Here is a 23,250-nt window from a genome sequence, read left to right on the forward strand (position 1 = left end):
CAGTCATCGGGCAGTAGGTGGGGGACATCCTGAACTGGTTGCTAGTCAATCATTACTCATGGGCAATTTGGGCTGCTCATTCGGCCTACCAAGCATGTTTTGGGGATGTGGGAGAAAACCCACGCGGGCACGGGGAGAACATGCAAACTCCACACAGGGAGGGCCGGAGGAGGAACCGAGCCTGCACCCTCCGAACTATAAGGCGGACGTGCTAACCAGTGCATCACCGTGCCGCCATTCTGGCTTAATATAATTAAAAATAAATAAACATATTTTTTGAAAATTTAACCATCCATCCATTTTCTGCAACGCTTGTCCCCACCCTAACCCATTGAACCTTAACACAGTCAATTGCAGTTATAAAATCCACAAAATTTGATTCAATTACTCTCTACAAAAAAATGTCAAAGATCTGTTAAAACAAAAGTCCCAGATGCCTGGCTTGTGCTAAATGCTTTTGTAAGCGGTTTAGATGCTGGCGTTGTCTCGTCATGTGACAACTTGTTCACTGTGTCTAGAAACAATTGCCGACGTAATATGAAATCATTGAACGCATCATCACGCCCTAATTTTCCCAACATCCGGGAACTTTAGAACTAACCAGTGTGGAGACTGGTAAGGAGGGCAGCGGTGGAAAGTGGAAAGATGACAGCTGTCAGTGGGGACAAAAACACTTCGAAATTCTGAAGAGAGGACTAATGTAGGACCATTAAACTCCCGAGGGTGGAGGATAACATCTTTGCTGTGTCGCAGGTTATTTTTAGACGTCGAGAAGGTAACTTGGCTTTATTTGAGTGGGAAATATGAGTGGAAGAGCTCTCCCCGTTTTTGCTGTCTACTGAGAGAATGGACGACTAGCTTCACTGTTTAGCAAGCTAACGTAAGATGAGTCAGTCTGATCGACTTCAACCTATTCAATTGGGTTGCTAGTGATATCAAAAAGATATTTGTGCAAAAGTTGCGTTTTTGCCCCGGGTCAGTAAAAATTATGTTCAAACTTGTCAGGCCAATAGTTGATGGCTATTTGAGGACAAATGCTAGTTAGCTAGCTTTAGCAGTGTGCTGACAAGCGTAACATTTTCCTTTGCGTTGCCGAGATAACTCTCAATTACAGGATATTTAAACAGATTTGTCAAATTCCATATTTCCAAAACGATAGTGATCAAATACTGTTAGTCGTGTATTTTGGGTGTGCTAGTGGGTGGAAAACTTGTGGAGTTCAGTGACGTTAGCAATTTGAATTTGGTTAACGTTGGTGGTCATAAATTGCTAAACAATAAATTTATTCGTGACGATTGTGTTTGTAAGTGTTGATCTAACATCAGTCATTTATTATAAAGAAAACAAGAACAACTGAAATGCGGTCAGAATGGTTTCAATGTCCTTACGGCGGGTTTCTTTCTTTTGTCTGTACCAGCTAGTCAAGATGCTGTTCCTTTTGTAAATAAAATCTGGCAACCGTCTAACGGTACGAATTAGTCACACGTCACTTTGTCGATGATGAGGAATGTTATGTCGTCAAACCATTCAAACACATTATGCACCTCCAGTTCAAACCAGACTATTGTAGTCTTGTAATTTTTAATATCAGTCGTTTTTACAACTGCATGCTCAAATTCTATGCTTGTCAGGTTCCATGCTGGTTCATGTCATGCACAACTGTTTACCCTGTTGCATACATGAGTGATGTGTTTTTGCTGGAATAGAAGTTAGAGATAGGGAGTCTGTTATGATCATCCACATGGAGACTTTCAAAACAGGCAGCAATATCAGGAAGTGCAGTTGTGTTGTATTTGCTGACCAGATAAAAACTTGGCCTCTGTTTTCTCACTAGGTTTTTACAATTCAAGCCATATAGTCTTGCGCGTCTCCGGAGGAGCTGCTACACTTGGTGGGACAACATGGGGACACAAGGCACTGGTAGGAAGCGTGCCCCGCTAAAAGATCGCTTCTCTGCAGAGGATGAAGCCTTGAGCAGTATTGCACGAGAGGTAAGTCTTTAAATAGTGAAACAAAATACATGATTTTTCTTTTCAGTAATAGAATTGAGTTTGTTTTCAGCACTTGTCGTTCATGTCTGTTCATAAATTTTCCGTTCATAGGTGGTTCATAGATGATTTATTACGCAATCTAAAATGTAGGCACTGTTTGAAGCCTTTATCAGCACTTTATCAAAAGCTTTGGACATTGATCTGTGCCTATTCAAAAGCAGTTTAATTGAAATCCATGCTCAGTGATGTTGTCAGTTTATAACAATAGCAACTAATTTTCGGAGCGATGGTCGACTTCCTGATCACTATCAGATGTAATACTGAGTATGTAACACAAATACCAATATACATTTTAAAGTTATTTTATTCACGCATTAAGCGTAAAATGTTAGTTACTGCCTTAAAATGTAGTGGTCATCTACGTTAATCCCACTAGTATGTTGATATTCAGGTTGTGCTAGGGGCAGCTGGTTTCGCTGCACCATGTTTTTGTCTGAGGGAAACTACCTGTCTTGTAACAACTTGTCTGTGTATTACTTGACTTTGTTCTGCTGCAGGGCTGCCATTCTTTGGTTCTTTTTTTTTTTTTCTTCCCCCAGAATGCTGTTGTTACTGTACTAATGTGGAAGGACAACATACAATGGAACAAAAATTATTTTCCTATCACAACTTGGCTAAATATCTCTTTCTTTGCTCATAATTTGTAAATTTTTTCATACCTTTACACAAATGTTTTTTAATGACTCATTTTAAGAATGACTCCTGTCTAGGCTCTCATTCTTGGGCCCTAAGCACAAGGCTCCATTTGCTTTCTTTACAGTCATGGAGGCCTGTCATAGAAACATGAGTCATCTGACCCACCCGACCAGCTTCTAAATTTGAATCTCTTTGCAACAAAACAGTGATTAGATTGACTGTGTGGGGAGTTCAGGACGTCATTACGCAACCTGTTGAACATTGGCTTTACAAAGGAGCATCTGCCTTGTGTTTTAGATTTTTTCTTACTTGGCATGAATCCCCTCAATAATTTTAACTAATATTTTATCATTCATAATATTGTCACCATTCCTAGTCACTGGAGTACATTCTTCTTACGATTGGTTATTGACCAGCAATATTTAAATTCTGGACATATGCGTTGTTTGTACAGGAAGTGTGCTTCGTGTTGTGGTGATCCACAAGGAAGAGGCATTCACTGGACACTTGAGAGGGGACGGAGTTGACATGTTTTAGGTTTAAATGGATGAAAGATATAAGGGTTGAACTAGTGTAAATAGTCAGTTTTGTGTGGTGTAAAACATGATTTGCCTTTGTCACCTCATCTCGTCATTTACTGTATCTTCCCCCACCAATAGTGCTTTGGGAAAATATTAACCATTCTTGAACCTTGACCTTTTGCCACATTTCAGGTTTCAAACTTCCACCCATCCATTTTCTGAACTGCATTTCCTCACAAGGATCAAGGGAACTTTCAAACAAGAATCTAAAATTTTATTTTTTGTGTGTCTGTTGGAGTGTGTGTGAAGAATCAACACCAATTGGGATACAATCATGAAGTGAAATCAAATTGATAAGCTATTTAGATTTTTTTGTCTTACAAATAAACAGAAAAATAGGGTATGCAAAATTCTGAACCCCCCCTTTTTCTGCCAACTGACTGTAGAAGTTACCCAATGATTTCTGAATGATCCAACGTTGCCCTAAAAGACTGATAAATCCAGGATGAGCCTACACTGTTGGTCTCAGAGGTGTTAAAAGAATATTGGGGAGCAAACACAATCACAAATCAAAATTCAGGGCAATTCTGGAAGAAAACCTGTTAGTCTGCAAAGACCTGAAACTGGGATGGAGATTTATCTTCCTATGATCCTCATCTTAAAGCAAAAAGTAATGGTTAAAAACGAACGTGTTTAAAAGGTGTTAAATGGCCAAATTAAAGTCCTGACCTGAATCCAACTGAGAATCTGTGGAAAGATCTGACAACTGCTGTTTACAAAGAGGTCTCAATGTAATTTACTTGAGCTGCTGTTTTGCTTGGGAGAATTTTAGCTCTCGATGTACAAAACTGGAAAGGGTTACACAAGTGCCTCAGATTGTAAATGGTGAATGTTGAGCACTACTCACACTAGGAGTTGTCATCCAGTAAAGATAATGCAAAGATGAGGTAAAGGACAATCCAAGGCATGCTGACTAAAGAGCTATGGAAATCTTTGGCACATACTAACATTTCTGTTGACTAGTAAATATTAAACCAGAATGGATGTACAGTATTTGGAGGAAGCCACTGCTGAACAAAAAAACATTCTGCAGGTTTGAAGTTGGAAGAGCACCAGGTAGTTGACAGCACTACTGGCATTCTATTGTGTGGACAGACAAAACAAGATTTGATTTATTTCAATGGAAAACACAGTCCTATGCATGGAGGCAAAAAAGGTACACCACAGAAACACTTCAGATACCCTATACAAGTCTACCGACATAGTTTTAAAGTTAAAAAAATATATATATTTATGTAGTACACCGTTGAGTTGACGGTTGAACTCGTGTTCCGATGAATGAACCAGTCCCATGACATGTTTGTTAGCGAGCTGAGGCTATATATAAACAGAGGCAGACCTCTGCTGTGGCTCTGCAGAGCAGCTCATCCGACAGACAGCTCAACAGGTGCAAAGCACAGGGCCAGCCTTCTCATTGGGATCTTCCTATTACTTCCATCTTTACGTTGCACAAAGCATACTATAGGCAATACCCAACAAATGCTCTGAACAACACTGCAAAACATTAGTTATCAGCCATAATGCTGCTGAAGTTGAACAAAGATTATTTTATGTCGACCCATTCTGTATAGGTATCAGGCTCCGTGTTGATTTTATCAAATGGAAACCCAAATAACCCTTACTGACTTCTCTTGTACGGACATTGTAGATTAGAAATGACTGTCCCTGTGTCTGCATTGAAATAATGAAACACAAGAAAGGGAAGGTTTATTTATCAATCTGGCTTCCAATGTGTGTTGAAATCTATGCTGACTGCAATTATTGAGTGGCTAACTATGTTTTGTCCTACAGGCGGAGGCCAGGCTTGCAGCAAAGAGAGCAGCACGGGCGGAGGCCAGGGATATTCGGATGAGGGAACTTGAGCGTCAGCAGAAAGAGGTATACATTTATACGATACCATTTTATGAACAAAATGTACATCGCTGACCAACATTGTCCGTGAGAATTATTCAACCTTAAAGGTCCTCTACAGTATTTGAATAGGAGGTCCTCAGATTAGAACAGAACCCATTCAGGGAAACCAGTTAGCAACAGCTTTGTTCAAATTTAGAATCCTTCGCAAGCAAATAGTGGCAATTGAATTAATCAGTTAAGATTTAATGAATTCGTTGTTGGCTGAAACTCCTACCATGATAAAAGCTTACTGATCATTTTCTTTGGGTTCCCTATAGGTAAGTCATACTTATTGTAATGATTTAACTCTATAGATTTTTCAGTAGGATTTTAACAGTAACAGAGATAAAAGAAAAAGAATTAAAAAGGGCAAATTTTACGCACCCTTCTTATTCATATTTATTGTGCCTTTTTGCTTTTCGCTGAGTGAAGTTACACTGGTGATCCAATGGGGATTGAGGAAAAAGCAAAGCAAATTTTCTCATTAAAGGAGACTGTTGCTCTGATGTGAAGTTAAGTCTCCTAAAATTTAAAACTTAAAGCCTTTTTCACTTTGTCAACTGTTAAAACATTGCAATTAAGGGTCTTCCAATCAGTGCTCTTTGTCATCGATACCAAGACGATCATCCATGAGTGCCGTCAGCCGATTCCTGTACCAATCATAGGAGTTACCTGGACTTTTTTCTATATTAGAGCTGCTTAATAACGATTATTTTAATCATTTAATTTAATTGATGAAATTGATTTAAAAGAAGTATCCTATTAAAATGGCCATTCTTTCTCATATTGACAGTGCACACAGCCTTAGCTGCAGGCTACATAGTACAAGCTGACAGTGATAGTTTTTCTCGATCTGCAGTGAAAAGCATTGATCGATATATGCCGATCAAGTATTTCCACGGAAATTGGCTAACCAATCGGAGCACCACTGATTGCAATGTAATATTGTTGTTCCAGAGGTAAGTCTTTTCAAATAGATACTGAATTCAGGTCCCTTGCAAGCTCCAGTCATTTCATTTTTGTCGACTTACTTTACTAAGCAACGATTACAGCATTGCTTCTATTAAATACTGTTTTAAAAATGAGTGAAATCTATGTTGAATGCTTATCTAATATAGCTTTGGTTGAGCTACTTGTGTCACATTGCAACAGTGTCTAAATGATGCCCACTGTAGCTTGAGTTCACTTGGCTCTGAATATAATTACGTTCTATATGACAACCTTTTACCATCTCATGCAGAATACTTGTTTGGCTTTGAGGCTCAAAATGTTTTTTAACCAAAAAAAAAATGAACATGCAAAGAAAAACCTGCTGCATATCCACACAAATACCAACATTTCTATTCTTGTAGTAGTTGCTGGCCACGTTTGACATTTCAGCAGTTTTGGGTGATGTATGATTGTATGTTTTTCCTGGCACTTCCTTCCTCTGTCCAGCTTTCTTACCGCTCATCTAGCAGCAGTAGCAGCAGAAAATGGGGTCAGATCCACCAGTGGATGGTAGGCAAGTGGGGGGTGTTGTAGACCACTAACGTAGCCTGTTGTGTGCGATTAAGTTCCAGTCAGTTTTCACCCTTTACTCATGAGTTACTGGCCATAATGAACCTCCCTCCAGAAATGGCACTCACCTTGACTTTATTAATGGTGGGTGCTTGCAATTTAGTTTGAACACGATGGGATTTTTTTCAGATTTCACTTATTGTCAGTTAATTGATTTGCATGTTAAAAAACTGTTTTGCATGGTATTAGTCTAGCTGTTACAATAAAGGAGTAGGAGATTAATGAGAATGTGTTTTGGAATTTTTGAATGTTAGATTAATTACATCCAGCTAGCCACCACTTTTGTATCGATGCACTTTTCTGAAAGAAATATTGAATGACTAACAGTGAAAGACAGGTATGAGTGATCTCCATTTGGTGATGAACAGGATGATTGTTTGCATGGTTTGGGCTTTCCATAGCAACGTTTTGGCCTCATCCAACTCTGTAATTGAGCCTCTTGTACTCTCTAATTCTTACCAACTTTCTTTTTTGACTTCAGGCTGACTCAGAAAAAGCTAGAGCCACTAGTAGTAGTAGATCAAGCAGCCGTCATCGGGTGTGTATATTTCCCTCCTACTTTCCTACTTCCTTTTTCCTTCTTTCATTTCCTTTTATCCCTCTGTCTTTTTTTCGTTGTCGTTTGTTTCAACATCAACAGGGCCTGGATAATGATGTCATGTCTGTCCGCAGCTACAGAGTGCGTACTTTACTAACGCTTAAAAATCAACACTTGCCAAAAACAGTATTGCTAGGAAATGGTTTGTTAAATATTTTTTGTTCATGCTCATTGTGGATGTATGACAATGTTTATGTACTACGTTTGAAGTCAACCGCATCAGACATCCGTGACTTGAGCTCTAGCAAGAGTCGATCCAGTTCTCGTAGGAAAGACATCTTGGTGCGTTTTGCATGAATGTTTTGTTACCTTTGTGTGGTGCCGAACTGTGTGCTGCCTTGCGACAACTGCCTGCTGATTGCTTTTAAAGTTGGATGTTTTAGCTCAATTCAAATGATGCAGCAGGAAGTGTGGTTTTGAATTAACTAAGATAACTAATGGTACCTTGACGCATTTCTTTCCTTAAAATACATTACGTACTTCCATAAAGTAAGTAGCTTGTTGTGAAAATTGGTCCTCCTGAGAGAGTGTTTGCTTCATGGCTTCACTGACCTATACCTAACAAGCATTGGTGAGACTTCTTCACCGTCTATTTAATGTTCAGCCTTTTTTCTCCTTGCTCCTGTTCTCTAGTCTGATGGTGTGACAAATAGCTCCACTCTCAAGAGTTCGCGGTCCACTGTATGTATTTCTTTCTGACACGTGCATATCTGATTCATCATCGATAGCTACTTATTAAGATTGTATGACTTTTTTTTTTTTCACGGTGAAACAGAGTTCTGTATACAATGATCTACATGGCCATAAAAGGTCTTCATCTAGCTCCTCCAAGAGAGATCTGCTGGTCAGTAGTACTTCACTTTCATTGTATTTGCTTTGACCTCATAACATGGAGTACTGCAAACATCTGGTGGTTTAACTACTGAATTTGATTTTGACACAATCTACATTGCTTAGTTAAGTGGTGCCTTGATTTACCATGAGCTGCTAGAGCTGTTCACAAGCACCAGAAAACTCTTGTCTGAAGTTTCCGTAATGTGTTGGTTCCTGATTTTAATGCTACTGCATCAAGAGATTGAACTTGGCAGGCGGGCGCAGAGTAATCAATCGATTGAACTTGTTTTAAAAACTAAGTATACTTTTTGCTCTGGATCCCATCTCATCAGAAGGAATATGATCCCTCAAACTTTATAGAGATAGCGCAGTTGCCCATTGAACTCCAAGTGTTGCTTTACACAGTGTAGTGATGTAAAATCGGGTTCCATGATTGTGTTTTCTGTTTCTTACTTTTTGTGGGGGATGTTGTACTATGCTGCTGTCCCTCCAGACGGGACTGTACCACGATCAAAGGAAATACACCAGCCTATCGAAGACCAAACTTGAACCTCCTTCTACCATATCCTCCTATCAGCCACGACGGGTCTGTCTTCCTATCCAACTCTTTTTCCTTTCATACACAGACTCCTGGATGTAAAAGCCTTTGACTACCATTCTAGCCTAACACGTCAAAAATTGCTATAGTTTGATGATTTACCGGACATTGTTGTGTAAAGGTAGAGCTCCGGCAGCATTAAACATTTGCCAGCGCTCTGGCTGCAAGCCTTGGTGAAAGTTTGTAAGTTCCACAAATCGTGCATTTGTTTCCATGTAGGCTACTGCTAATCTTGCTATAAGAATTTCTCCTCATCACATGAACTGACATTCCACTGTCCCCCTGCTCTTTGACAGGCCACCCCCTCCTCTTCCTCTTCCACCATTGGCACAGGGCTGGCACGTAGCTATAGCATGGTCAGTTTCTGTCCGTTGGATGGACCATCTCACTGCATGCATTTGAGAAGTAGACCTCCCCCTCGCTTGTGGCCATACTGTACATGCTCTAGGATGCCCCCAGGCGGGATGACAGATTGTTTATTTTTAGCTCCTGGACAATCTCAGCTCTTGGCAGAGGCCACAGATTTATGCTTTAGCAAGATTAGAGGTGTGTGTCTGTGTGATCAGGCGTAAAGATCATATATCGAAGTTTAAGCTACATAGCGTTTGAATCATTTTTGTACACAAAAAAAGCTGCATGAGGATAAAACGAATCACCGTATTTATTTTAAATCCATTAATGGATTATTTGGCATTGACACTAATTTTATATGCCTATTAATCTCCCAAAGTATAATATTCATTGTTGTTTGTGCTTGTCATTTGTCCTTATTTTCTATTTGCAGAGATTAGTTCTAACATCCTACCAAAAATTGTTTCAGCTCAATATTCTGATTTGGCGTATCTCCTCCACTACTAACTACAATTTCAACAATATCCCGTATTTCTTCAGCAATGCCAGCTACATTATTCCTAGAAGAGTTGTTTCATTTTTTTTTTACCATCTATACGTAAGAGTAAGGACAGATTTTGAATCAAGTCAGAGTGTTTGCCAGACAACACTGAAAGGAAATGGCCTCTAATAATGGAATACAGTGAGTGCCTCTACTTACTGCATGAGTCTCTCGAGCCTAACAGCTACACAGCTCTGTGTTTTTTTGCTGAGTCCTGCATTGTTTCCGATGTGTGCCCTCAGGCCTCTATTTATGACGACCCCGTTCTTTACGGCTCAAGTCTGGGTTCAAGAGCAGTAAGTCTCGTTAATGCCAAATGACACCACAACGGCCTACTTTGTGCTTTTGACTTAAGTTCTGTCCCTCATCTTAATCTCATTTTCTGCCACATGTGCCACCGTTATCCCTTTTCACACAGCCCTCTGAATATAGCTGGTACTCCTCTGGAGCCAGTTCCACTCGCAGCAGCCCTGTGGTGAGCACTCTAATCAGCCTCCAATTGCATGATGTTCGCTAACATCACACGCAAGGTGTCCCCTACTGCAGGGCTTCTAAACTTTGATCATCCATAGCCTCTGACTTCATATTAAAGACGCTATCGTTAGCCACGATGTATGTGAATCGAGGTTTGAGAAATTGAAGTGAAATCTTGCATTATCGATCTGATAGTTCCGTCAGCCTACCAAAGTGGGGATCCTCACAGTGTATGTTGTGCTTTGTGTGAATATTTCCGTGCGTCGCCTGTCAGAATTCCTCGGATGATGACACCACGAGCAGCGTGTCTCAAGAACTCTTCAAGAGAGGCCGCAGGGACAGCGCGGTGAGCTTTAGGGACAAGACAGTGCTCCTCCATCTAAAATGTTTTTCACTTGTCATAGATATTCATCTCAACTCTTGCTGTTTTGTTCTCAATACCATATATTGATCTGTTATTTTTTCCCCGACTTCTTTCTGTCTTCCTCGTTCGTCTTGTGTCTGTCGAAAGTAGTCGTCTGACTTCTCTGACATGAGTGAGTCTGCAGCTGATTATTTCAGCCGCTCCAACAGAAGGGGCAGTATTGTGTCTGATCTGGATGATTTGAGCATTCCAGATCTGGATGCTGTAAGTCACCAAATTCGGCTCTCAGCATTGAGTGATGCAATATATTTTTTATTGCATGGTTTGAAATTAACATTTTCAGATTCATTTCACGGTTTGTGATTTGGCAATTTTATGACTCACTCAGTATATCAGGAAAAAGCCTTCTAGTGGTTCAGCTTTGCACCTGATTAAAAATAAAATCATGATAAATGTTTTAGTGTTAATGCTGTGAACATGCAACACTTGCCTTGATTTACCTGAACTAATTTTGACATTTTTCCAGAGTGAAGAACTGCTTCAAGCATGACTACTACTTTCTCAATTTACATATTACACCATGTAACATAATGCAATATTTCTACTTTTTTTCAGCTGGACGAAAAATGTGACAAACAGTATTCAGATTACAGCAGGGTAAGTCTTTTTTCCCTACAACATTGAGCCTTAAGTACATGTGATGTAATTTTCAGTGGACAGCAAGTCGCCGATTTTAAAGGTGTTAATTGTACATGGGAAATAATGAAACAAATAATTGTACACGGCAGTTCCAAACCCTCACCACAACATTTGTTCTCATAATTAATCACATATCCATTTGATATTTTTCAGAATGTGATCTTTCACTAACATGGTGATAGCACGGTCGCAATGATAGGATCTCCTTGATAACAATAAATGAAAAGTGAAACCTGAATTTTGTAAACATGCGCACCTTGAGAAATCTCAAGAACCGGTTTGTCAAGTTTATCAAACCCTACCTCAAGCAAGTGACAGTGACAATGCCAGCCGCAGAATCTTTTGACTCTTGTGCGCTGTTAGATGCTTTGTTGTGTGTTTTATTTTGACTGCTCACCCGTATGTTGTGTTTCCAGCCATCTTCCCGCTGCGCCACCCCGGGCCTCTCAGCAGCAACTTTAGCCTCGCTGGGTGGAACCTCATCGCGACGAGGCAGTGCAGACGCCGGCAACGTCTATGACCCAGACACTAGTCTGAGCGAACTAAGGGTAAGGCAAACAAACAGCACTTAGCTTGTGCTGTCACATAAACAACTGTAGGGGGGCGGAGCTATGAGGGTCGTGGGAGGGGGGGGGGTCATTACACAAACATTGAACTCCAATAAAGCTGTGTAACATTTTATATTTATTTCACTCTATGGTCTATTACTGTTTTGTGCCAATGAATCTCTCCAAAGCATTGCTTCTTTTTTGTCCTCTCTGCTGTTCCAAATATTTACTTGGACAGTTTTTCTATGTTTGCACGGGAGGCCGGGATGTGATATGTGACCTTTAAAGCTATTCCTTATGTGGATGTGCTGATAGTTTGCCTTTAAGAACCGATTGTCATTTAAGAGAAGGCAGCACGTGTGCTTTGTAATCTCTCCTTGATCATCCCTACCCGCTTTAGAGCCCAGTTCAACCATTCCCTCCATCTGCTCCACAGGATATCTATGAACTAAAGGACCAGATTCAGGATGTAGAAGGGCGATACATGCAAGGGCTTAAAGAGCTGAAGGTAGAGGGGCTTGAACTCACGGCATGCCTTCTCTTGTCCTCTGGGAGCAGTACAGCGTCACTAACCCCCAGCCTCTCAGAACCCCACTTGTACCCCCCTAACGCCGCGGCTAGGTTGTCGCTATGCTCCCTGTCTGAATTGCAATCAATGAGTTTTCTTTTGCATGATCTTCCCACACTTCCAACACTGTGGCCATTAATAAAGACACGCCCACATTTATGTGAAAGAAGTAGCAGTGATATGCTTCACCTGCTGACTGATGGCAGGAATGTTTTGAATTTCTGCCTTTATAATTAACTGACTGAAGTAGAGTTCTTTATCACTCCTAGTTCATAGAAGTGCTTCTCTCTTAGATGCTTGCTCTTCAAATATACAGATGGCTTTAGAGAAAAAACAAGTACTACCAAGGAGGTGTAGAAGAATTCCTAGGTCACGTAAAATGTTGTTTGAGTTTGGATTTTATAAACACAGGTGAGCAGTGATTCAATCATCTTGCTGTGTCACTAACATGCTCCATTTCATTTTAGGAATCCCTTACCGAGGTGGAGGAGAAGTATAAGAAAGCAATGGTATCGAATGCGCAGCTGGACAATGACAAAGGCAACCTCATCTACCAAGTGGACACATTAAAAGACGTCATAGAAGAGATGGAGGAGCAAATGTCAGAGATGAAACGAGAGCTAGAAGAAAAATCAAAGGTGAAATCGCCAATCAACTTGTTTTGTGTCAATTCATCTGCTGGAATTTGGTTTGGTTTTGGTGACTTATTTGAAACATGCTGTCTTTTTTTTCCCCAGGAACTAGAAAGGCAAAAGCACACATGTACTGTCCTGCAGCATAAACAGGAAGAGTTGAAAGAGGGAATCCGCCAGAGAGATGAACTTATTGAGGTGCGTTACGCTTGCTCGTGTTCATGTGTGACCCACATTGCTCAATATACGCAAGTGCTCGTTGTTCAGTGCAGGAACTTGATAAGGACTGATTGACACTGGCCTTCCTCTAATTCATGTATATTTACTTTAGTCACTTATCACCACAATCCTGCGTCTTCCTTAGCGCTGTGGGGGGGAAAAAAAAAAAAAAAGGAAATCCTCACCCTGTTTTAATTATGTCCGTGCATTTTTACTTCTTCTGGCTTCCATTGACTATTTTCTTACTCTTTTGTATTCTGCATTGCTGTTACTGTTCATCACGTCTCCAGGAGAACCAGCAGTTGCAGGCTAAGTTAGATGCTTTCACCAGAGAGATGTTTGACCTGCAGGAAACAATAAACTGGAAGGACAAAAAGATTGGGGTAGGAGCTCCCACGTAGACCAAGAGGCACAAGATGGTCCGGCTTTTAGGCCACGTGGATCTTTTGGCTCTCATGCATAATGGACCGTTGTGACACAGAGAGCCAACTCACAGTTTGTGCATGTCAGAATAACAAGTTGTTTAGTTGTGAACCGACAAGCTTAGCAGACAAGAAAAAAAAACAGCTGTTGCATAAAAAACACAATGGCTAGTGTTATATAAACTTCTGCAGCGTGTTTGTTAGCACAAATGGCTGTTGAAGATGTAATCATCCAGCATGATGTGCACATTTCAGATAAGAACGGTTCGATAGGCCATGAAGTGTTTGTGTTTCCCTCCTTAAGCACTCTTGTCATTCATCCTTTTGTCTTTTCCCACTCACTTTTTCCTTTGTAACATTCCCACTGTTGGTTTGGCATGCACAGCGCATGGTGTTGTCCGTGAGGCACCGCAAGCATGTGCTGGTGCATCTCTATCCACTGTCCAACTTCACTGTGTCTTGTCAATTCTTGTCTTCTGTCGTCTGTGTGGCCAGGCCCTAGAGAGGCAGAAAGAGTACTTTGATTGCATTAGGAATGAGAGAGATGAGCTCAGACATGAGCTTGCTGACCTCAAGGGGAAGGCCAAATCAGGAGAGGTAGGTTGTCCTGCAACGTGATGATAAAGATTGAGACGTGGCTTGCTTGTCAATAAGGACTTTGGGTGATGTTAAGTGTAAAAACAAACATAACTTTCAATTTTTTTTTTATAAGGTTGACTTCAACAGTCTTTAATTAGATGTTCGAAAATTAAGCACTTTACTGCTTTGTATTATTTAGTCCAAGGTCTGTAATTGACAACTAATCGATTACAAATATGTTATTGCTAATCGATTAATCGTTTGGATTTTCATTCAATATTTACCAAGTCTCAGAATTCCAGTTTCTCAACAATAAATGAATGTTTAATATTGATTTCTGTAGTTCACCATGAAAGTGGACGGATCATTTTTGTGTGGAATCCAAAATAAGTGCTTCCTCTCATAAAAATGTCCCTTTTGTGAAAGTGTATCTAAGTACAGTCCTTAATAAATGACCTTTTGAAGTATTCAACAATTTTACAGAATGAAACGAGCTGTTGTTCCATGGCTTGGTTAGTGATTATTTCTCTTATGGTAGTAGAGTTGTAGATACTCTCAATGTTGACTGAAGGCCAGAATGATGTTGAGGGTGGCATTACCGTAGATAAGTGGCTTCATCCCCACTTGTGTTGTTTCCTGACAGACACACGGGCTAGTCATCATCCCAGACGGCACACCAAACGGAGACATCGACCACGAGCCCGCGTCCTCGGGAATCACCGTGGTCTCGCAAGAAGCCGCACAGGTACTGGAATCTGCAGGAGAGGGTCCGCTTGGTAAGTTCCACAAATTGATTTTTATTGACACACTAGAACGTCAGCCATTGGTCTTACTGACCACCAAAAGTAAATGTAGTATGGTGGCCTGAATTAGATTCGAATAAATTCAAATTCTAATATTCTAGATTCTGATAAAGCTTCCAAACTGATTGCTGCGCATGTGTCTTTTTCTTTGACAGATGTCAGGCTACGGAAGTTAGCTGAGGAAAAGGATGAGCTGTTGACTCAGATCAGAAAGTTGAAGAATCAATTGGAGGAAGAGCGACAGAAACACTCAAAGGTGGACAGTGTGTACACCGACGGCGAGAAGATGGAGAACGGCACCGACCTTCACTTCATTGAAATGCAGAGTAAGTTGACCCTTTCTTGATTGCTCTCCACATTTATCAAACTCATCTTCCTTCATTTTAAAACTCTTTTCATCTTCAGGAGATGCCAACAGACAGATCAGTGAATACAAATTCAAACTTTCAAAAGCAGAACAGGAAATGGGTACAATGGAACAAAATGTAAGTACAGATTGCTTGTCAAATGCTTCAGAAATGTGAAAATAACCAAATGGTTTCCTCATTTTCTTATTTCAGATAAACAGGCTGGAAGGGCAAGTGTCCAGGTACAAGATGTCCGCAGATAACTCTGAGAAAGTAGAAGATGAACTGAAAGCGGAGAAGCGCAAACTTCAGAGAGAGGTAAATATGAACTGTTTGGTTAAATTTAGGATGTACATTCAGAGAAAGTGAACAACAAGTGACCACAGCTCAAAACGTTTCAGTTAACATGTTACCTTGTCTGGGAAACCAGGATCAAAATTTACTCCCTCCCCGTTGTCATCTTTATTTGTTAGCCCGCTTAGACAGCAAATAAGAGGCAAAGCATTTTTCCTTCAAGCTGTTAGTCACTCCCAGTCAATGTTTACTTTAAAACTGCCACGGATCATTTAACCTTGTATATTTAAAGACCAGCAGGTTCCAATAAAACCATATAATTTCAGTGAATAAAAATCTGATCAATTATTGCTAATATATAATGGAAAAAGCTAGCGATGGGCTCATGAAAATTAGCATATGATACCGCACTGTGAAAATCATTGCGGTTCACACGATATAGTAAAATGTCATAGATTAAATTAGGTTGGTCGTTTAATTGCCAGCATGGTGTGTGTAATCCACAATGTTGTTGCCTGGCAGCTGCGCACATCTTTGGACAAGATCGAAGAGATGGAGATGACCAACAACCACCTCGTAAAGCGGCTGGAAAAGATGAAGGCCAATAGGAATGCTCTCCTCTCCCAGCAGTGAGCCAAAAGCGGCTATGGCATCACCACAGAAGCCCTTAAAATCGCACCGCCAACTGCCATGTAGCGCCTGGAGCTGCTCGTGCTCTCCAAGCTCTAACACTTCAACATGTGTAGCTCACCCCCAAAAAAACACTCAATTCTACAAATGGACAAAATAATGAGGAGCGTTGCATTTCTTTGCAAACCAAACGTTTTGGTTGTTGCCAAGCCTCAAATGTAACAAAATATAACATCAATGGGAGATACATGTGAGGAAATTTCTAGTTTTGTTTTTGTTCTGCAACATTTTATTCACATTTCTTGCTGGGTGCTTGGCTGTTTTTTTTTTTCTTTTCTTTCTTTGTTTTGCCTAAATTGCATGAATGATTATCAGGATGCTTTTAAAAGACTGTCACAGCTGCTCTGGCCCTGCACCTTCCAGCTTCCCTCACACAAGTCAAGTAAGTGCCTTCTCCATCAAACAATAATGATTTTAACTGGTGGTACAATATGTATTTAAAAAGGTGCAGATGGAAAATATAGCCAGCCAACTGCTGCAGTTTCCTTCACTTTTTTGTCAAATATTTAAAAGATTTTGTGTGAATAAATGTGTAATTTACAGACTTGTGTTAACCATTTTATTTCAAATACCAGGTGCAAATGCATTCAACAGTCGCACAATCTTTTCTCTGTTTCTCTCCGAGTAGTTCAGAAGGGATTTGCTAAGGGTTTAGATTCATTGAAACACATCCAGTTTCTTTTCCGTTGGTGGAAACTTTGAAGCAGCCCGTGATTTTCCACACTTAAAGTTGCATTACAAATCATGAGCAGAGCATTTATTCCACCATCTCTGCTTATGACTGTTGGGGCGTGGAATGTTCATGTGGTAAAAGTGAAGTGCGGTGATGTTATTTTAAATGTCATTTCCATAACTTAAACATTGCTCAGAACCACCTTATGGAAAGTTATTCACAGCGGTGTGAAAAAAGTGATTGATTTCTTTTTGTTTTTGCATGTTTGTCCCTCTTAGATATTTCCCATCATCAAGCAAATTTAGATATTAGTCAAAGACTAGGAAACACAATACTTTTTCATGGCACTGTATTTGATGTTGTGCTCAAGGTCCATGTAGTACAAGTACACATTTTGTCCTCAGTAGTTAGACAATTCCTTGCACTAGTAGAATGACTGTAGCATGGTGGTGAAACAACGAAATGATTTTTCAATTACTGCCTTCCCCTACTGCATGATAATTCTGCACAATGTAGAACAACTATGTTACTAGTGAGGCATACTTGTGAGCATTTTGGTGCTACTAGAAGGGTCGAGGAGGCTAATGTAAATGCCACATTCCTAATAGTGCAGCACAGTAGTTTACTAGCCTAAGTCAATACAGTAGTAGTAAAACAAATTTGCGAATTGTCTTGTAATGACAAAGCCCACACTAGTGAATTCAAGGTGGATAACAAAAATGCCAAATTAAATGCTCAAAAAGCTTTCCATATCGCCTCACTGAAAGTCACTTGAGCCAGACGTACAAAGAACAAATTTAATGACAACATACAAAAAGTTACACAAGGTCAAATAGAGCAGCATGTGATGTTGATGCTTCTGAGGCTTCCTGGTTTATCTAACACCTCTCAAACACTTTGTAGAGATCCGGTAAGTTGGCGATCTGCAGCACCGTGCCGTCCTCACTGATGTGTTTGGGAGGACTGATGAGCGAACGGAAAGCCTTGCAGAGGACATGCTCAACGTTCCATTGCCATGAGTTGACCTCTGCATCCTAACGTGACACAAAAATAAAATACACAGATCAATGATGACCTTTAAGCTACACGTGTTGACAACCATTTCATGTCCCCTGACCTGCTGCTCTCCTGGCTCCGCCTCCAGGATGTATTGCTTCCTTATTGAGTAGAACGCACTGCACTCTTTGCTGAAGTCTCGAAAGCATTCTTTTTCATTGTCCCAGTTTACCTGCATAATGCCAAGCGAAAGCCTTAAGCTGCTATCATGAGCATCCATGAGAAGACTTTTAACTACTAGTCCATCACCTCTGTTGCCAGGCGGAGAATGAACATGGGCAAACCTTCCATGATGGGTGTGTACTTGTCAAGCAACAAAGGTAGTCCTCTTAAATTGCCCTCCTGCAGTGCACAATTGTTGTTACACGACAAGTAAATCACACAAACTGTTTGACTAAGTACATAAAGCTCAACCTGGTCAACCTCCATAGAGAAATAGTCCTCCAGCATCTCTGCTTTCTTCGTCAGGAAGTCCACTATATACTGTGCCAAGCCTTCCTTGGGTCCATCATCCTCAGTCCAGCCACTCTCCTCAGAGTCCAGAGCCAACATGGCCAGCTCATAAATGGGAGCCGGTGTCTAGAATCGTGTAAAGGCCCATTAAAAACAAACCATCACCACACAGTGGTGGTCACTTGCTACCTACAGATAGTCGGAGTACTCCAAAGTTCCCAAAGTCATAGATGAGGATTTGGTAGAAGAGCTCCTGGCTGCAGCAAGGTGAACAATGACAAGTAAATTGATGGTTTGGTAAGTTTTGTGTGCGCGAATGCCTGACCTTAGTGTTGTGGTGTTGAGCAGGTAGAGTTTAGTGCGATGCTGGATCAGAGTCCACTGCGGGTTGACGCAGCCCACAAACGAGTGATTCTGTAGCATCTCCTGAAGGCCTGGCGGCACACAGGAGATGGATTATTCCGTTTCTCTTCGCTGACGTGTTATTTAATGACAAAAAGAAACACACTTAGGACAAAACTTAAGTGGTAGGTGTTGATCAACATCATATTAGTCTTACATTGCTACTATGTGGCCCTGGAAAATAAATGGCTTGCAGATTAATTGATTAAAAAAAGAAACGCAAATGAGGCAGGAGTTCACTGGCGCTCATTAATACCTTTGTGAGTGTTGTCGTTAATTTCGCTTCTCAGCTCTCTGATGCTGTTTAGTTTGATGACTCGCCTCTTGGGCGTTTCTGCGGCCGTCAGATCCTCCTCGCGTCCCTCTCGGGTCTCCTCCGCCTCTTGCTGCTCTTTCCTGAGACGCTTCCTGGTACTTGAGACAAGTTATAGTCATTCATGACTTTGTTTAGCTTCTTGTGAAAATTATTTAGGCCAGTTGGGGGCGGTAGAAAGCCACTAATGTTCAACAAGTAGAAGTGAAGTGTTGAATGCTATCCATCCATTCATTCATTTTCTATAGAGCTTGTCTTCTTTGTTCCTGACGCAGACACAAAAGGGAAAGAGTCACCTTTGGACATCATGCGCTTCATCGCTCCTCTCCTCACTGTTCGACAGCTCTGCCTCCATCTGGTCCAGGGCCTCCAGCATATCCAAATCATTCGGCTCGACAGTTTTGGACTCAGAATTCACGTCGCTCTGCCCGACGGGTTCGGGCTGGGGAGGGAGCTTTTCCTTTGGTTGGAGGAAGGCGTCCAGCTTCTGAACACGACAGTCGGTCCGCACCATCTGATGCGCGTAGACACGCTCGGCAGACTCCGACGCGGTGTTGGAGGACTTGACCTCACCTGCTCCGCACACAGACAGCCCTGGCAGCAATGTCTGCACCAAGACAACGCAAGGCAAGTTTATTCCTCAGCACACTGCCAGCCAAATACAGTAGAATATTTGCCCAACTCATTTTTAGCTGACTGTGTTTTTGATAAAAATCTTTCATCAGGTCATGGTAATCCGCAAAGATTCAACCAAGGCAACCGGAGATTTCTTGGCAAAAACACAATAGCACTCGAGTTGAGCTGGAATCAACTCCAGCTAAGCCCGTGATGCTACAATTTGGTCTTACGCTATGTATTATCGCGACAAACTTTTGTCCTGCTCAATAACGCTAACACACCAGTTGTACCTGAGTGAAGTACGTGCGCGAGGAGTTGGCGCCGAGCAGCTTGCTCTCAATGTGCTTCTGAACGCTTTCGATGACACTGTCCTCATGCAGGAAATGCACCTCGTGCTTGGTGGGGTGCACATTCACGTCTACATTCTGAGGAGAGATCTCTAAACTGCAGAGATCAAGTCAGACAAAAACAGTTCACATAAAGTGGAGGTAAAAAGTTAGAAATCACTAAAACGTGGCATTTGAAAAAGGGTGTGTAGACTTTTTATATCCACTGTACACTTGAATACTTTGTTATAATACAACTTTTACAATTTAAGCCCATAGATCTGACATTCTAGCAATGATCAGGGTATTACAAGGGTTTTTATTTCTAAATGTATAATAGTTAATTAGAATGCTTAAGTCCAGTTAATTAGAATGGCTCAGATATGGTTACCACAATTCTGGTGCAAAATTATTAAACTTCTACAGTTCTCGAAATGTTAATGATATTGGGTATATCAATCATGTTCATTATATAAATTTAAAAAAACTCTGACACATCTTACCGTCGTTTGCAAAGCAAATTGCGCACAATGACCCCTTTAAAACGTGTTGTTACCTGAGATAAAGAAACGGGTGTGTGTTCTTGGGCAGGTACGCTGCATAAACTGTCTCCACTGCTTTCTTCAGCGCGCTCGACTCCACCAGACGGTCTGCAAGTGCCGTTCAGTCCCAACCATTTCATGAGTGAGCAACACTTCCAGTGTGTTTGGTACTCACGGTTGATGAAGAGGACCATGATGCATTTCTTGACCGAGTAGTTTGCGTTGGAGATGTAGCCTTTCAGTTTGAAGGCCAGCTTCTGGTCCTCGCAGCCAACCTCAATCAGCTCCCTAGGAACGTCACCGATAGTCAGCAAATGCCGTTTGAGGTTCCTTCCTCAATTGACTAATACCTGCTGACTGCGTTGCCAAAAACCCCTCGAATATTATCCACCACTGAAGCGTTGGGTAAAGTCCTTACATCTGCTAAAGTCTCTCCTTGCTGGACGAGAACAACAACGTGTATGAAAAATGAATATTATTCACTTCGATTCATTAGTGAGTTACTCTCTCACCTTCTTGACAGAGAAGCTTTTCCCGGAATTGTGTATGGCATACCTACAAAAACAAAACAAATCCCCCAAACATTGACGACAGAAAAAATAGTATCAGAAGTAACTCTGATGTGAAGAACAGCACCTGCTCACCACCTCTACAATCCTGGAGTACTCATCGCTAGGGCTTTTCAAAGCTTTCCTCCTGGTGGACACGTTGTAGAAGAGATCTTCCGCCTGTGCACAGAGAGACCAAAATATCAGCGCATTTATTCAAAGTGGGCACAAAGTTAGGCACACATGCTTGATGTAATAAGACTAAAATTACCTCCATCAAAAATTCTGCACTTGACTGTATTGAGGTAGGTATAGTATTGAGGTAACTTATTAACTTTATTTATTGACTTATTTATTTGGCGGTGTGGGGGTTGGAATTGATTGTTGTTCTTTTTGTCGTATATTGTAATATGTTGTAAAAAAAATAGTCAGCAAAAATTGGAAGATCTTAAAAGAACTGTCAAGCAACCTGTCCCAGGCACCTCTGGCCCAAAATCACCCCTATAGAAAATGCTTGAATGGACTAGTAGCTTTCAACTTACAAGTATTTGTGTTCCCTGGTTTCCAGCGCAGGGTTTCGGAGGGCCTTTTGGTTTACCATCACTGTAGGTGCCTCTGCAAAGTACAAGAAGGAGGAGCAATGTCATCCATCTCCCTCATCGTGAAACCTATTTGATATGTGGCCATACCTATAGGCGCATTTGGCATCAGCTGTCTTTGACGTTATGGTTACATGAGCAACGTGGCTTATACTGGCCAGAGCCTGCAAACAGATACCAGCAAGTTGTGTGTTGTTTTTGGATATTATTCAGTGTCAACGCTCACCTCTCCTCTGAAACCATAAGTCGCAATGGCAGAGAGATCCTCGAATGTTTGCAGCTTGCTTGTGGTAAAACGCTCACAAACTATTTCCATGTCTTCTTTCTGTATCACAAATAAAGACGTCTTGGTCATAAATAATGTCAATTTTAATTTCACTCTGTACTGCACAAATTTACTCATTTTGTTCATGCAAGGCGAAGTGATGCACATGGTAACTGTGAGTCAGGGCATTTGTTTGAATTACTGGGGGTTCCTCAGTTTACGACGGTATGTGAACGTTACAAAATCTATACTAAGCACAGTGAGTAACTGAGTATGAAATTATCTATGATAGCCTTGTCCTTTCTTGTCTTGAATCAATTGAAATGGGGAAAATGTGGCATTTTAAATAAGAATAATATTATTATTACTATTAATATTATTATTGTTAATAATAATGCATGTAGCCTACCCGAATACCGGTGCCGTTGTCCAGAATCTGCAGCAGCTTCAGTCCGCCGTCTTTAACCGTCACCTGGATACTAGTGGCCTTAGCGTCCAGACTGTAACATTTAAACACATAAAACACACTTATTTCGAGGGACGCAAACTTTTACTGCTGGCTCTGAGTGCGTGACGTACCAGTTTTCAATAATTTCTTTAACAGCGTTCGCGGGGCGCTGTATAACCTCTCCCGCGGCTATCCGGTTGACAACCGTCTCGTCGAGCCTCCGGATGACACCCGCCATCGTTGACAGGACTCTACCACTTCAATGAATGTGCTGATCGGCTAAACCTCTGTGGCCATGCCGTTTACATCTGTTTGTTTACAAGTCGCTATTCGAGCAGGAAGGCGGAACTTGCGTTGCAAGAGATAATATACACGAAGATGGCTCACTCTCAGCTGCTATAATTTCACTGTCTTGGTTTCTTTTGTTGTGATATTACTACTTTGAATATTTAAAATAACAAAGGTTAATTTACACAAATTTGGCCGATGGATGTTTTGGTATTTTGCTGTAGTACCATTTTAGTGCATCTGTAATTGTACTCACGATCTTTGGGGACAGCAGCGCGCGCGCGGAAAATAGGGCGGGGTCTTACGTCGCACGAGAAAGATGTCATCACGTTATTTCTCTTCTTCGTCACAAATCTATTGTAGCTTTAATCGCGGATATTATACATATTGCCACCCAGAGTTTGACGTGTGCACATATACTCTGTACAGCATGCGTG

General features: G+C 41.1%; 2 protein-coding genes across 19 annotated transcripts; one reads left to right on the top strand and one right to left on the bottom strand.

Annotated features, from left to right (window-relative positions):
* The first annotated feature begins 581 nt into the window (after positions 1-581).
* lrrfip2 (leucine rich repeat (in FLII) interacting protein 2) lies at positions 582-16,826 on the top strand. 17 transcript variants are annotated; one of them, XM_037272631.1, is made up of 27 exons: positions 583-775; positions 1,835-1,991; positions 5,060-5,146; positions 6,599-6,661; positions 7,203-7,259; positions 7,362-7,400; positions 7,530-7,601; positions 7,953-8,000; positions 8,095-8,163; positions 8,647-8,739; positions 9,048-9,107; positions 9,886-9,939; positions 10,062-10,118; positions 10,392-10,463; positions 10,632-10,745; positions 11,097-11,138; positions 11,597-11,728; positions 12,165-12,236; positions 12,764-12,934; positions 13,034-13,126; positions 13,438-13,530; positions 14,065-14,166; positions 14,792-14,924; positions 15,107-15,277; positions 15,357-15,436; positions 15,512-15,616; positions 16,115-16,826. In XM_037272631.1, the coding sequence occupies exons 2-27, from the start codon at positions 1,902-1,904 to the stop codon at positions 16,223-16,225; spliced, it is 2,280 nt and encodes a 759-aa protein (XP_037128526.1). In that variant the 5' UTR covers positions 583-775; positions 1,835-1,901; the 3' UTR covers positions 16,226-16,826. The 17 variants fall into 17 exon arrangements, with proteins under 17 accessions (XP_037128520.1, XP_037128523.1, XP_037128525.1 ...); XM_037272625.1 differs by having other exon boundaries at positions 582-775; positions 7,362-7,601; XM_037272628.1 differs by having other exon boundaries at positions 582-775; positions 7,362-7,601; positions 8,647-8,735; positions 9,047-9,107.
* Positions 16,827-17,287: 461 nt separating this feature from the next.
* On the bottom strand, positions 17,288-23,105 carry mlh1 (mutL homolog 1, colon cancer, nonpolyposis type 2 (E. coli)). Of its 2 annotated transcripts, none has more exons than XM_037272645.1 (19): positions 22,657-23,105; positions 22,487-22,577; positions 22,039-22,137; positions 21,903-21,976; positions 21,756-21,828; positions 21,302-21,393; positions 21,178-21,220; positions 21,016-21,104; positions 20,841-20,953; positions 20,680-20,773; positions 20,088-20,241; positions 19,476-19,786; positions 19,123-19,274; positions 18,790-18,898; positions 18,658-18,721; positions 18,426-18,590; positions 18,261-18,353; positions 18,073-18,183; positions 17,288-17,989 (listed from the first exon to the last, which is right to left on the bottom strand). In XM_037272645.1, the coding sequence occupies exons 1-19, from the start codon at positions 22,761-22,763 to the stop codon at positions 17,834-17,836; spliced, it is 2,190 nt and encodes a 729-aa protein (XP_037128540.1). In that variant the 5' UTR covers positions 22,764-23,105; the 3' UTR covers positions 17,288-17,833. The 2 variants fall into 2 exon arrangements, with proteins under 2 accessions (XP_037128540.1, XP_037128539.1); XM_037272644.1 differs by having other exon boundaries at positions 19,123-19,280; positions 22,657-23,104.
* Positions 23,106-23,250: the final 145 nt, after the last annotated feature.

Source organism: Syngnathus acus, chromosome 15 (assembly GCF_901709675.1).
Source record: "Syngnathus acus chromosome 15, fSynAcu1.2, whole genome shotgun sequence".
Taxonomy (NCBI): Eukaryota; Metazoa; Chordata; class Actinopteri; order Syngnathiformes; family Syngnathidae; genus Syngnathus; species Syngnathus acus.

Bases quoted from the DNA above. Each gene is read 5' to 3' on its own strand.
- lrrfip2 (XM_037272625.1), top strand. From the start codon at position 1,902: ATGGGGACACAAGGCACTGGTAGGAAGCGTGCCCCGCTAAAAGATCGC. The intron at 10,464-10,631 runs GTGAGCTTTAGG...TGTCGAAAGTAG, and splicing joins GAGGCCGCAGGGACAGCGCG to TCGTCTGACTTCTCTGACAT. The intron at 13,531-14,064 runs GTAGGAGCTCCC...CTGTGTGGCCAG, and splicing joins GGAAGGACAAAAAGATTGGG to GCCCTAGAGAGGCAGAAAGA.
- mlh1 (XM_037272644.1), bottom strand. From the start codon at position 22,763: ATGGCGGGTGTCATCCGGAGGCTCGACGAGACGGTTGTCAACCGGATA. The intron at 21,394-21,755 runs GTAAGTTGAAAG...CTCTGTGCACAG, and splicing joins ACCAGGGAACACAAATACTT to GCGGAAGATCTCTTCTACAA. The intron at 21,221-21,301 runs GTGCTGTTCTTC...TTGTTTTTGTAG, and splicing joins ATTGTAGAGGTGGTGAGCAG to GTATGCCATACACAATTCCG.